The sequence below is a fragment of the Macaca nemestrina genome, chromosome 1, assembly GCF_043159975.1.
Source record: "Macaca nemestrina isolate mMacNem1 chromosome 1, mMacNem.hap1, whole genome shotgun sequence".
NCBI lineage: Eukaryota > Metazoa > Chordata > Mammalia > Primates > Cercopithecidae > Macaca > Macaca nemestrina.
Window position 1 is genome coordinate 140,107,998 of NC_092125.1, and position 13,847 is coordinate 140,121,844.

Here is a 13,847-nt window from a genome sequence, read left to right on the forward strand (position 1 = left end):
TAAACATTAAAACACAAACACCTGACAAAACGTATCAAACTGTATATTAAAATGGGTGCATCTTAATTGCAGGGGTCCCCAACCCCTGGGCCACAGACTGGTACCAGTCCATGGCCTATTAAGAACGGGGTCACATAGTAGGAGGTGAGTGGCAGGTGAATGACACCCACTCCCAATCGCTCGCATTATTGCTTGAGCTCTACCTCCTGTCAGATTAGCTGTGGCATTAGATTCCCATAGGAACACAAACCCTGTTATGAACTGCACATGCGCAGGATCTAGATTGCTCACTCCTTATGAGAATCTAATGCCTGATGATCTGTCACTGTCTCCTATGACCCCCAGATGGAACCTTCTAGTTGCAGGAAAACAAGTCAGGGCTCCCATTGATTCTACATTACAATGAGTTGTATGATTATTTCATCATCAATGTAATAATAATATAAATAAAATGCACAATAAAAGTCATGCATTTGAATCATCCTGAAACCACCCCTGCCCCTGCCCCTGGTCCATGGAAAAAATGTCTTCCACAAAACCAGTCCCTGGTGCCAAAAAGGTTGGGGACCACTGTCTTACTGGATATCAATTTTACTTCACTAAAGAATGATACAAAGTCTAATAATTCTGAAATAACTTCTGCTGTCTTATCAGACCATAACTAGTAATAGATTATCAAGTATGTTTGATAATACAAACCAAACAGTTAATAAATTTGTTCTTTACAAACTATCATCTGAGAACACATGGACACATAGAGGGGAACAACACACACTGGGGTCTATCAGAGGGTGGAGGGTGGAAGGAGGGAGTGGAGCAGGAAAAATAATTAAGGGATACTAGGCTTAATACCCAGGTGATGAAATAATCTGTAAAACAAACCTCCATGACACAAGCTTACCTATGTAACAAATCTGCACATGTATCCCTGAACTTAAGTTAAATTTAAAAAAAATTTTAAAGTTTTTTTAAAAAAAACTATCATCCAAAACTCTAAATATAATTTATTAAAACAACTCAATATACTTACCCACTTGATGACCACCTAGCTTTACAGGTTCTGTCTCTAAACTACTTAATTTGCTACTTTCTTGGCTGTCATTACAAGTAATAAGACTCTGAGATAACTGATTTGCAGTCAGGTTTGCATGAAGCTTTTGAATTTCTGCCTCTTTTATTGCAAGCTTAATTCTGGCACAAAAGAAAAGAAGTGAAAAATTATTAGAAAGATTCTATAAAAATATCTCTTACTGTACTATTTTTCACCTTTCAAGTTGATAAAATTAGAATTCTGATATTAGTCAACTCTTTAGGCAGGATATGAAAACTCGTATAGACCATTGTAGGATTATAAATTGGTTCAGTCACTTTACAAACTTGATGGTATCTAGTAAAATTGAAAACGTACACACTCTATGACCCAGCAATTTCACTTTTAGGAATATATACTACAGAAACTCTCATATATATGTATAAGAAAACATGTATAAGGATGTCCTTTGCAGCACTGTTTGTAACAGAAAATAGAAACAAGATACCTATAAAGGAACAAATAAATTATGACACTGTTATAGGACAGAATCCTACACAGTGATTCAAAGTAACTAACCACACAAATCCATTTGTTAATCTACTCTATCTCAATATGAATGAATTTTTAAAATACTGCTGAGTGAAAAAGCAAAATTGCACAGTATACAGTATATTTATATTTGTGTATATGTGTGTAAACACACAAAAATGAATAGAGAAATATATATCCAATTCATGATGGTGGATACTTAGGGGAAAAATGGAACTAGTCATAAGGATCAAAGGGCATTATTCATCCTGTAATGCTTTATTTTTTATTTAGAGAAACAGATTTAAAACAAATACCACAAATTTTAAGGAGAATCAATCCTGGTTAAGAAGATTCAATTCTGAGTTGTGGAATCACAGATACCTGTTATAATATTCTCTGAGCTTTTCTGTATATTTTTTAAATTCCTCAATTAAAGGTTATTTTATTTTATTTTTGATGGAGTCTCACTCTGTTGCTCAGGCTGGAGTGCAGTGGCACTATCTCAGCTCACTGCAACCTCTGCCTCCTGGGTTCAAGTGAATCTCCTGCCTCAGCCTCCCAAGTAGCGGGGATTACAGGCACGTGCCACCACCACGCCTGGCTAATTTTTGTATTTTTAGTAGAGATGAGGTTTCACCATGTTGGTCAGGCTGGTCTCGAACCCCTGACCTTGTGATCCACCCACCTTGGCCTCCCAAAGTATTGGTATTACAGGCATGAGCCACCACGCTCAGCCAATTAAGGGTCTTAATTACCAATAAAAAACATTCTATTTGCTATAACTGAAGATTCTGAAAATTGTACCTCAATTCCGAAATCACCAATTTATTTGCCTCACAGCAGCCAATGCAACGGTCTTCCTTGTTTGAGAAGCTACTCATCTGGTATTTAGAAAGAGACGATTTAAAACCAAATAATTCTCTTTTTAACTGCAAGTTTAAAAACAAACACGTGTAAACTTATGTACATGGGATGCAGTTGCTTTTTCATTCAGAACTTAAAATTTTAAAAACTGTATGAATTTGATGGTAACAACTTAATGTCCATCAATAGGAGAATATATAAATATATTAAGAAATATTAAGATAATTGGAAAACTACAATAGTTAAAAGAAATAAACTTGAGTCACATAAATCAGTATGGATACATCTCATAACAGTATTAGTGAAAAACAAATTATAGTGGCAAACAGTATTTTCATAAAAACACTAAGCAACATATATATATTTCTAGATGCATCTATACGTGACAGTATTTAAAACATGGATGAGAAGGATACACATGAATTTCAGAATAATTGCCATTTCTGAGGAGAGAGGAAGAGAATTGGGATCTGACAAGGTACACAAAGAAGCTTTACCTATAAAATTTTATTCTAAAAAATATAGAGTTGATAAGACAATACATGTACCAAATTTTACAAATATGGTGCTACACTAGCATATGCACCTTTCTGTTGGTTTGGATAATACAGAATTTTAAAAGACAGTTATAAAGGAGCAAGGTAAGCACTTAATGACTTCTACCTTCAAACTATAACCAAATCACACCTCCTAGAAGTGGGGAAAAAAAAAATCACATTTCCTAATCGTATCATTCTTAGCACTACAAGAAACAAATGATCAAGCATACATTACCACATTCGGAATCATATCTCAAATAATTCTGTTTTTAGAGACAGGATCTCACTCTGTCGCCCCGACTGGAGCTTATGATCATAGAACTCACTGCAGCCTTGAACTCCTGGTCTCAAGCAATCCTCCTACCTCAGCTTCTCGACTAGCTGGGACCACAGGCATGCACCACCATGCCCAGCTAATTTTTGTATTTTTGTAGAGACAGGGTCTTGCTATATTGCCCAGGCTGGTCTTGAACTCTTGCTTCAAGAGTTCCTCTTACCTTGGCCTGCCAAAATGCTGGGATTACAAGCATGAACCACTGTGCCTGACCACATATGAAATAATTCTTGATACACAAATGAGAATGCAATTTAAAATTGTTATCTGTATATGATTACTTTCTAATTTCAAAAGCAAATAGTATATTAAAAATTAAGCAAATAGCATCTGGGGAAAGCAGATACAACAGAGGAGCTAAGATTTTATGTTCTAGTTTAAATTCTACTACTTACCAGTTGAGCAATTTATTTACTTCCTTGGGTCTAGGTTTCTTCACCAATAAAATGATATTGAATCAGACAGTTGCTAAGATTTTTTTGGTTCATAATTCCACAGTTCATAATAGTTTAACATCGGTAAGTCTACCGTCTAGTCTACCATGCATTCATATGTGAAACCAACCATAATATATTTACCTATAGTTTCCCCTGATCTTTCCTTCATTTTACACCTATTGATTACAAATTCCTGAATAGGTTTACTTACCTTCTTCTTAATCTCACTTATATATATGGCCACAAATATAACTCAAAGAGAAAAGGTGGTAGACCATTATTATAAAAACATTTTAGGCCAGGCATGGTGGCTCAAGCCTGTAATCCCAGCACTTTGGGAGGCCGAGGCAGGCAGATCACCTGAGGTCAGGAGTTCAAGACCAGGCTGACCAACGTGCAGAAACCCTGCCTCTACTAAAAATACAAAATTAGCTGGGCGTGGTGGCACATGCCTGTAATTCCAGCTACTAGGGAGGCTGAGGCGGGCGAATAGCTTGAACCCAGGAGGTGGAGGTTGCAGTGAGCCGAGATCTCACCACTGCACTCCAGCCTGGCGACAGAGCGAGACACCATCTCAAAAAAAAAAAAAAAATTAAAGTTCTATGCCATTCTAATAAGTACATGAAAAGTTGCTCATCATGAGCTGTTAAAAAAATGAAAATTAGGGCCAGGCATGGTGGCTCACGCTTGTAATCCCAGCACTTTGGGAGGCCAAGGTGGGCGGATCATGAGGTCAGGCCGAGGTGGGCGCATTCGAGACCAGCTTGACCAATGTGGTGAAACCCCGTCCCATGTGCCTGTAGTCCTGGCTACTCAGGAGGCTGAGGCAGGAGAATTGCTTGAACCTGGGAACCAGAGGTTGCAGTAAGCTGAGATCATGCCACTACACTCCAGCCTGGGCAACAGAGTAAGAGTCTGTCTTAAAAAAAAAAAAAAGAAATGTAAATTAAAACCACAGTGTAATACCACTTCACATCCACTAAGATGGTAATAATAAAAAAGACAAGAACAAGTGTTGGCAAGGAAGTAGAGAAACAGGAACCCTCATACATTGCTGGTGAGAATGTAAAATAGTGTAGACATTTTGGAAAACAGTTTGGAATAAATTCATCATATGACCCAACAATTCTAGTCCTAGGTATTTACCCAAGAGAAATGAAAACATGCCCAAAGACTTGTATGCAAATGTTCATATAAGCATTATTCATAATATCCCAAAGTGGAAACAATCCAAATGTCCATCAACCAGTGAATGGATAAATCAAATGTAACATATCTATATAATGAAATACTATTTGGCAATAAAAAGAAATGAAATACTGATATCACAATATGAATGACTCTCAAAAACATTAAGAATGCAAAAGACCAGATGCAAAAGAGCACATATTATATGAGTTCATTTATGTGAAATGTCCAGAAAAGATATCTATAGATGCAAAAACTATTAGTGTCTTCCTATGGGTAGAAGGGAGTAGAGGGCCTAATTATAAATGGGTCCAAAATACCTTTTGGGGATGATAGACATGTTTCAAAGCTGGATTGTGGTGATTGTTACAAAACTTGCAAATTTACTAAAAATCATAGATTAGTACACTTAAAATAGGCAAATTTTATGGTATGTAAATGATACTTCAATAAAGCTGCTTAAAAAAAATTCTGTGCCATTCTAATATATGGCATCTGAGAAACTGGGAAAAAGTGTACAATGGTTAAGTGCAGGAAAAAAAACAGATTAGATAGAAGAGAAATTCAAGACTAAAGAGGAAAGAAAAAAATTAGAAGCTAATAAAGCAACCACAAAATGACAGTCTTTTCTAAAACACTTTAGTAAAATTCTTCTTTTCCATTACGCAATCACACATACTTACTGGCAACTGGGATATAATCTTTTCCATACTTCTTAGTTCTACCCTTGAACTTTCAATTTCTTGTTGACATAAATCTAGTCGCTCATTCTGTGCTGCAACACGGACCTTTAATTCTCGGTTTTCATTCATTAAAGAAAATTTGTCTCTAAGTATTTCGTCTTTGTTCTCTAACTCACTCTCTAGCTTCAAAATACTTTGTCTAGATTCAGTTAGCTGTGCCATGACTTCTGAATTTTTCACTGCCATGATCCTTAGTTTTTCTTTTCCATTGTTATTTTCTTCTTTTAACTGCCTATGAAGAAAAGAGAATAAAAATGAAAATAAAATATATATGCATTCATTTTCAATCACATTTATTTAATCTCACTTTTAAAATTTTTTGAAGCTTAATTCTAAAATAATACCTGCTCACATTTACTAAGTACCTACTTTCTGCATGCCAGGCACTCACAACTTTATGTGGTTAGCACTATTATTACTTCTTATTTACAGATGAGGTAACTGAGGCACAAAAAGGTTAAATAACTTTCCCAGTGTCTCACAGTAAACGGCAGGGAAGGACAGCCCTACTATCTTGAAAGCATTTCTGCTCCCTGTTTAATTATATAAGACAGGAAATCTAACTCCAAAATCGCTGACATAGCATTTCGCATTATCAACAAAGTTTTGGATTCCTAAAACAGGAGAAAAAGTAAACTGGCTCTACATAATTGTACAATCAGCTTAAGAGCCCAGCATCAATGACTTTCTCTTCTTACAAGAATTTTTTTTTTTTTTTGAGATGGAATCTCACTGTATTGCCCAGGCTGGAGTGCAGTAGCCCAATCTTGGCTCACTGCAAGCTCCGCCTCCTGGGTTCATGCCATTCTCCTGCCTCAGCCTCCCGAGTAGCTGGGACTACAGGCGCCCGCCACCACGCCCAGCTAATTTTTTTTTTTTTTCAGTAGAGATGGGGTTTCACTGCGTTAGCCAGGATGGTCTCGATCTCCTGATCTCGTGATCCGCCCGCCTCAGCCTCCCAAAGTGCTGGGATTACAGGCAAGAGCCACCGCACCCGGCCCTTACAAGGATTCTTTTAAGAAATACTGCATCAGCAACTCTTAATGGCACACTGGGAGATACTGTGTTGAAAAACTTAGACATTTTAGAAGGGTCAGACTCCAAACGTGAAGTTTTAAAAATATCTTAACCAATTTATTTCACTTATATTTGAAATATGAAAATAACATTTTTTTGGAAAATATAAAAATAACATAACTTAAGAAATCATACGTAATTAAATATACAAGAATTCTTTCATGAAGTATAAACATTTTAAGTGATGAAGGATTGCATCATAGTGTAATTGGCAGCATTTTTCTTTCTTAAAAGTAGATCTTGCAATCGATAATCAATTCTAGAAAATACTCTAGTAAAAAGCATCTTTACTCCCTCCTCCTTGGCAAAAATACTAAACAGACTACCTTAAGGAAAGTACAGCAAAATTAGACAAACCAGTTATTCTGATTGCTTCCTGCTCCCCCTTTTTTTTAAAAAAATTAACAGTTTGAAGTGATAAAGACTGATTAATATTAACCTCGGAAAGCTGATGGGTGTTAGTTTTAAGAGGACAACAAGATATACTAAGAGAGAGTATAGGAGTCAGAAGACTTTGATCTTTCAAAGACCTTCAGTAAATTCTGGCTACTCTCGGGGCTTCTGTTTCTTTACTTATAAAATGAGAAGTTTGGACTAGGTAATTTTTTATGATTTGAAAAACACTTTTTATTAGAACATTGGATATTATACACATTTTACTAGTGAGTTAATGTGGTCATACACCAATGACATTATGTCTATTAATTTTCCCTAAATATATGCAAAGCAAATATGTTGATCAGAACTTCTCCATATTTACAAGTATATTCGCATTAACACATTTTACTTCATTTCTAATTCTAACTCGATAGCTAGAAAACAGTTTCAGTCATGAAGCCTATCCTTCTATATAATGTAAGCCCATAATTACAACATATAAAATATTGTTTAAAAATGTTTCAGTTTTTTCCATCTCCACACAAAAATCCTTTTTCTACAACAGAATACTGTACCTTAATTTCTCTTTCAGAATTTCAAGTTCACTTTTACATAGACCACACTTTTCTTGTAGCCTTTTATTTTCTTTTTCACAGTTAATTAGATTTCTCTCTAATATTTCTTCTTCAGCTTGAACCTAAAACAATAATTTAAGTGGACATACTAATGTGGTTGTAAGTTTTAGGTGTTTCAAGCTAAAAATGTAAGTAGTGATTTCAGAAATAAGCAGGGATGTAAACTAAGAATTTCATACATTTAAGTCCCCAGCCTCATAGTGAAAAGTAGCAAAGTGAAGTTCCTGGGCAGTAACAAAAGACAGAGAAAAGGATGATACTACATGTCCAGAAAACCTGTAACAGATAGGCAACTGCATCAACTGAAAGCAAAAATTCATCTAGAGCTGCTATGTACGAGTTACTAAAGGTTAATTTTAGTGCAAATGTTCCAGAGAAGTTGTTTTTGAAATTTTAACCACAAAATTTACCAATGAAACCACAGCCCAAAATGTAGAACAGATAAAAGCACCCAGGATACAGTGTTGAGAGAAGATTGGGTATATCTGCCCCAATTCCTTTGTTACCCTGTTACATCCACTGAACTATAGGGCTTTGCTGAGCATTGTTTGCAACTGATAATCCTAAGTGTAAAAAAAAAAACCTGTCTCTTACATTCTTCTCTCTTTTCTCCATAAAGTCCTTCTTCTCCCCAAGAATATTCCTCCTACTAGGTCTTCTACCTCCCCTTACTGATCACCTTACTAAAAATCCCTTCTAAGATATTTCTTTCCCACAAGCACCCTCTCCAAGACTCTCAAAATCGCCTTCTTATTAACTAATTCACATTTAAGATTTCAATACCTAGTGAGACCTTAGTATTTTACACTGCCAAGTGATATTCACAGTTTTACTGCAAAGGAATGACCACTTTGTAATCAACTGCAGACTTTCTCCTGGATCTCAGTATTTAATATTGTTGGTAACTTCTCCTCTAAAATATTTTACCATGTAGCTGTCATGACAATATTACACTTGACTCTGGCCACTCTTGTTTTCTTTGCTTCCTTTTATTAACTCATAATTCCTGACTGCTCTTTTCTTTCTATTTATTCTCTCAAAAGTTTAGTGAATTTCTTGACTTTCCTTATTGCAACTATATTATGAGAAATACTCACCCCAAGTTTCCAAAATCCCTCCTATCCTCCTTACGCTATGAAAATTTCTTAAGCAACATCTTAACTTATGGGACCAAAGACATTTAATTCAAAATCCTTCAATTTCCTTCCACCTAAAACTTTTTTCTCTTTTTATCCACAAAGAAAAGAAATGTCCTATTTCATTAAAAAAAAGAATCTCACTTCTGCTCTTGGACTATCATCTTGCATATCGTTCAGACTCTTGTGCCATCTTTTATTCCTTATAATTCTAGCATCTTCAATCTCCCCCTACTAATAAGTTCAGGGTACCCTTAGGTGCTTTACCACAGCTTCTTCACCTTAACTTAGCTTCTTTCTTCCCTTCCATTCGCCGACTTTCCCAACCCGCCACACACACTTACTTCCTCTTCACCTATCATATGTAAAGAATTGTCTGTTAGCTACCTCTACTTTCTCCCTTTCCATCTCTCCCATTTCAGAGGTTGTGCCTTCTATTTTAATAAGTTGCTCTCTACAAAGTATCCAAAGACTCCCTGATTATAAAAACCAAGAGCCCTGTCTCATTCCTCATCTTTCTAAAATTTTTTTCTGATTTTTTACAGACAGGGTCTTGCTCTTTCACTCAGGCCTGAGTGCAGTGACATTATCAGGGCTTAATGCAGCCTCTAACTCCTGAGTTCAAGCAATCCTTCTACCTCAGCCCCCTGAGTAGCTGCAATTAGAGGCGTAAGCCACCACACCTGGTTCAGTCCTCATTCTTCTTGACCAGTTTGCAACATCTGGCACTGAAGATCACCACCTTCTTTTTAAAATGTTCTATCGCCTTGACTTTTCGTATTATACTTTCCTGATTCTCTAATTTTTTAAAATAACTTATCGATATCTTTCAAAAGCTAATCTACCTGTTCTTTATCTCCCAGGGTATCTTCCCTCTTGTTCTCATTCTATATGAACTCTGTCAATGTCCAAGGCTTCTACCACTTTAATTCAGTACTGTCAATTCTCAAAACTACAGCCCTAGTACAGATTTCTATATCGAAATCCAGACTTATAGATACAAAAGCCTATTAGAAACCTGTAACTGGTTATTCTACAGAATAATAATTTCCAAAATAGAACTCATTAACTTTTTTTCCTGAATTGTCTATTTTGATTCATGATGCAATCATCCAGCAGTCACTCAAACCAGCAACCTAAAAATACCCTATATTCTTCTTTCTCATACTGCCGGCTTCTAATGCATTCAAGTGGTCACTAGATCCCACTGATTCTCCAACTTTAACATCCCTCACAGCTATCTACTCAGCTCCTTCATCTTCAATATCTCTTGCCTTGTCTTTTAAAGTCTCCTTGACTTGTTTCTCACCTCTCAAATGCATCTTCACATGACATTAGAGTGAGCTTCCTAGAACATAGATTTTGAATCATTTTCCCTGCTTAACACTATTCAATGATATACCACAATATTTGAGATAGCGTAGCAGCTCAAGCATTGCCTACTCTGTGAAGCCTTCTTTGGGCCCACCAGAGTTTATTAACCACCGCCACCTTCATCCCACCCTACTACACCTACCTCTTATTTCTATATTATACTTCGTATTCCAAAATACTTAAATTATTTGTTTATATACTTGTCAATCTTACTAGACAGTGAGCTCTTTAGGGTAGGTATCATGTGTTATGTATCACTGAATCTCCCAGAGACTAGCACAGTACCTGGCATGTAAAAGGAATTTCATAATTGTTTAATAAATGAATACCCATCTTCTCATTCTACCGTTCTACCTAAACATTCCTTCCTCTGCCTTTCTACCTTTGTTTGAACAGAATCATAAACTTCCTCTGCTTTCACTGTTATCTCAAGATGGAAGCTCCCATATTAGTATCTCTTTACCAGACCTCTCTTTTGAGCTCATTATCTGAATATCCAACTGTGGTGTTCCTCCACACACATTTCATTACCGTGTGATATTACTTAAAGATACTAAATGAATATAATAAATGAATGTAATAAACTCACTATATTTCTACATCAAATCAGTTCAAGGAACCTTCCCTCTGAGAGGCAGAAGCCAGCCCCTCTCAGAGTAGCAGACTCAGAGAGACCAGTTGAAGGCTACATTATCTGTCTTCATTTTCACTGAAGTGATAAAAATGAATTTCTTTCTTCTACTTCTCTAGCTCCAATCTCTGTTCACATATTCCATCCTTCTCTATATTTTGTTCCTTCTCCTCTCTCTACTCTTTTCCTTCTTTGGATAAAAAAGTTTCTGCTGATAATAAAAGGGTTGGTAAACATCATCCTTAACTAACATTTACAAATTGTTTATTTAAATGATTTTATAAGATCATAAAAATTACTCTCTGTCTCAACCATAAACATATTTTAATTATTCCTACCTTTATTGTTGGAATATAGAGAGTAATACAAAACACTGAATTTGCACAACTGCCTCTTACCTTTTCCAGTTTTTCAGCCACTTTCTTTTTATATTGTTGGAAAGCGTTACTCAGCTCTTCAGCATTGTACAGTGCTTCATTCCTTTGTCGTTCAGCTCTAAAATTTAAAAAGAGATAATGAATAAAAGTAAAGAATGCTCTGCATTTGAATAGTTAAGTTCCAAAGTAATCTTTAATTATAAGGAATAATTGGAGAGAAACAAATTTCTCTGTACTAAAAAGAAGTATTAGGCTTAAAGTATAAAACGAAGAATGTAGATCGTACTACAAAAACTTTCTCACTCTATCAATATGAAAAATAAAATATAACACAAAACAATTATAAACATATATGTTGAAATATATATAAATTCTTATGTGTTGGCAATTTTTTCCCCCTATCTGAAAAAGACAGATTAGGAAAATAGCCTGAGGCTGGATGATAAATTTTCAAAGGTTAGGAATTACAAAATCAGTCTATTGTCTAGAATATTAAATATACTCAGTAAATTCTGTGACCTTTGCAAAGGTCAAATAAATTTCAAACAAGTATTTAAAAAAATGTTAACTTCTATTGATACCAGATATAAAAATCTAGACAACAAAAAACATAACCACCACCAAGCACTATTTAAGCCTAACCTTGTTGCCTCATCTCTTAGTTCCTTACACTTCTTGTAATGAAATGAAAATTTGGGGCACAATACATTGAGAATACTTGGTCAATATCACACTGACGCCTAAAAATATTTTAATATTTAAACCTATTCCCATCATATTCTTTCTAATGTAAGTGAGGTTAGTGACCCTCCTCTTATCCAGGATGAATTACTCTATTTATCGTCTGGATCTTAACTCTTAACCCTTCAGAAATGCACTCTAGCTTCTGTATTTTCATTCCCTCTGTTGGTTATTTTGCCACAAGTATAAAAAGTTCAAGTAAAAGTATTCCTAACTTCCTGAATCTATGTGGTTAAGTATGTCTATCTGACTCCAAAGTTTCAGATAAAGGAAAGTAAGGACAACCAAGGATTTCTCTGAAAATCTGTAGGAATATAATCAATTCCTGAATGTGCACAGGTACTGTTCAGAGCAAAGGATACCTGTATTTCTCACTTAAACAAACAAAAACCTTCCCACATATTGTGCTTTCCTCTATCATCCTTCTTTTCTTTTTTTTTTTTTTTGAGACGGAGTCTCGCTCTGTTGCCCAGGCTGGAGTGCAGTGGCACGATCTGGGCTCAATGCAAGCTCCGCCTCTCAGGTTCATGCCATTCTCCTGCCTCAGCCTCCTGAGTAGCTGGGACTACAGGCGCCCGCCACCTCGCCCGGCTAGTTTTTTGTATTTTTTTTAGTAGAGACAGGATTTCACCGTGTTAGCCAGGATGGTCTCGATCTCCTGACCTCGTGATCCACCCATCTCGGCCTCCCAAAGTGCTGGGATTACAGGCTTGAGCCACCGCGCCCGGCCTCATCCTTCTTTTCAAGCCAGACTTATCCACTTTACACTTATCTACTCTTCCTCGCTTCCAATTTGTAAAAAGTAATGACATATTTCAGCCACACACAAAAGTGTGGATAAATATTACCAAGTACTTCCAATCATGTTTTAATGAATCTTCACTCTTTGTCTGAAAAGGCTACAGAAGACAAACAAAACATCACAAATAAAGTTGAGGTCCTTATGCGTCCTGTCCAAATCCCATTCCCCTGACTTCTTCCACAGAGGTAACCCTATCCTGATTTGGGTGTTTTTTATTTTGTACATTCATGTTAACCTACACCCACAAATAGTATATATCACAGTTCATCTATTCTGAGAGGCACCCTATCCTGATTTGGGTGTTTTTTATTTTGTACATTCATGTTAACCTACACCCACAAATAGTATATATCACAGTTCATCTATTCTGAGAGGCACCCTATCCTGATTTGGGTGTTTTTTATTTTGTACATTCATGTTAACCTATACCCACAAATAGTATATATCACAGTTCATCTATTCTGAGAGGCACATTGTTTTCACTTTTTGTTGTGTGTGTGGAGATGGGTGTCTTGCTATTTTGCCCGGGCTGGTCTTGAATTCCTGGCCTCAAGTAATACTCCCACTTTGGCCCCCTCGAGTGCTTGCATTACTGGAGTGAGTCACTGTGCCCAGCCTGTTTTCGCTTCTGTTTTGTTTTTTTTCTTTAATAACCACCTATAGTCTTACCATGGTTTCACATTTTTAACATCTCTAAAATTTTTATGTGCTGGGTATGATGGTTCACACCTGTATTCTAAACACTTTAGAAGGCTGAGCCAGGAGGATTGCTTGAAGCCAGAAGTTAGAGACCAGTCTGGTAAACACAGTGAGATCATCTCTACAAAAAGTTAACTGGGAGTGGTGGTGCACACCTGTGGTCCCAGCTACTCTAGAGGCTGAAGCAGGAGGATCCCTTGAGCGCAGGGATTTGAGGCTGCAGTGAGCCATGATCGCAATGCTGCATTCTAGCCTGGGTGACACAGCAAGACCCTATCTCTAAAAAAATAAAATAAAATAAGACAGTTCCAGGTGGGGGTCCATAAAG

General features: G+C 36.4%; 1 protein-coding gene across 11 annotated transcripts in view; it reads right to left on the reverse strand.

The window, feature by feature from the left end:
- The window catches only part of LOC105485398 (coiled-coil domain containing 18), a 130,369-nt gene that overhangs the window by 96,565 nt on the left and 19,957 nt on the right, over positions 1 to 13,847 (reverse strand). For all 11 annotated transcript variants that reach the window (XR_011612573.1, XM_011747731.3, XM_011747727.3 and 8 more), the window contains 5 exons: positions 11,299 to 11,395; positions 7,700 to 7,821; positions 5,610 to 5,901; positions 2,369 to 2,493; positions 1,031 to 1,191 (listed from right to left, as the gene is read on the reverse strand). Coding sequence is in view for 10 of the 11 variants with exons in the window: in XM_011747731.3 (XP_011746033.2) it covers positions 1,031 to 1,191; positions 2,369 to 2,493; positions 5,610 to 5,901; positions 7,700 to 7,821; positions 11,299 to 11,395 (797 nt within the window). In the remaining variant the exon portion in view is untranslated. The remainder of the gene's footprint in view (positions 1 to 1,030; positions 1,192 to 2,368; positions 2,494 to 5,609; positions 5,902 to 7,699; positions 7,822 to 11,298; positions 11,396 to 13,847) is intronic.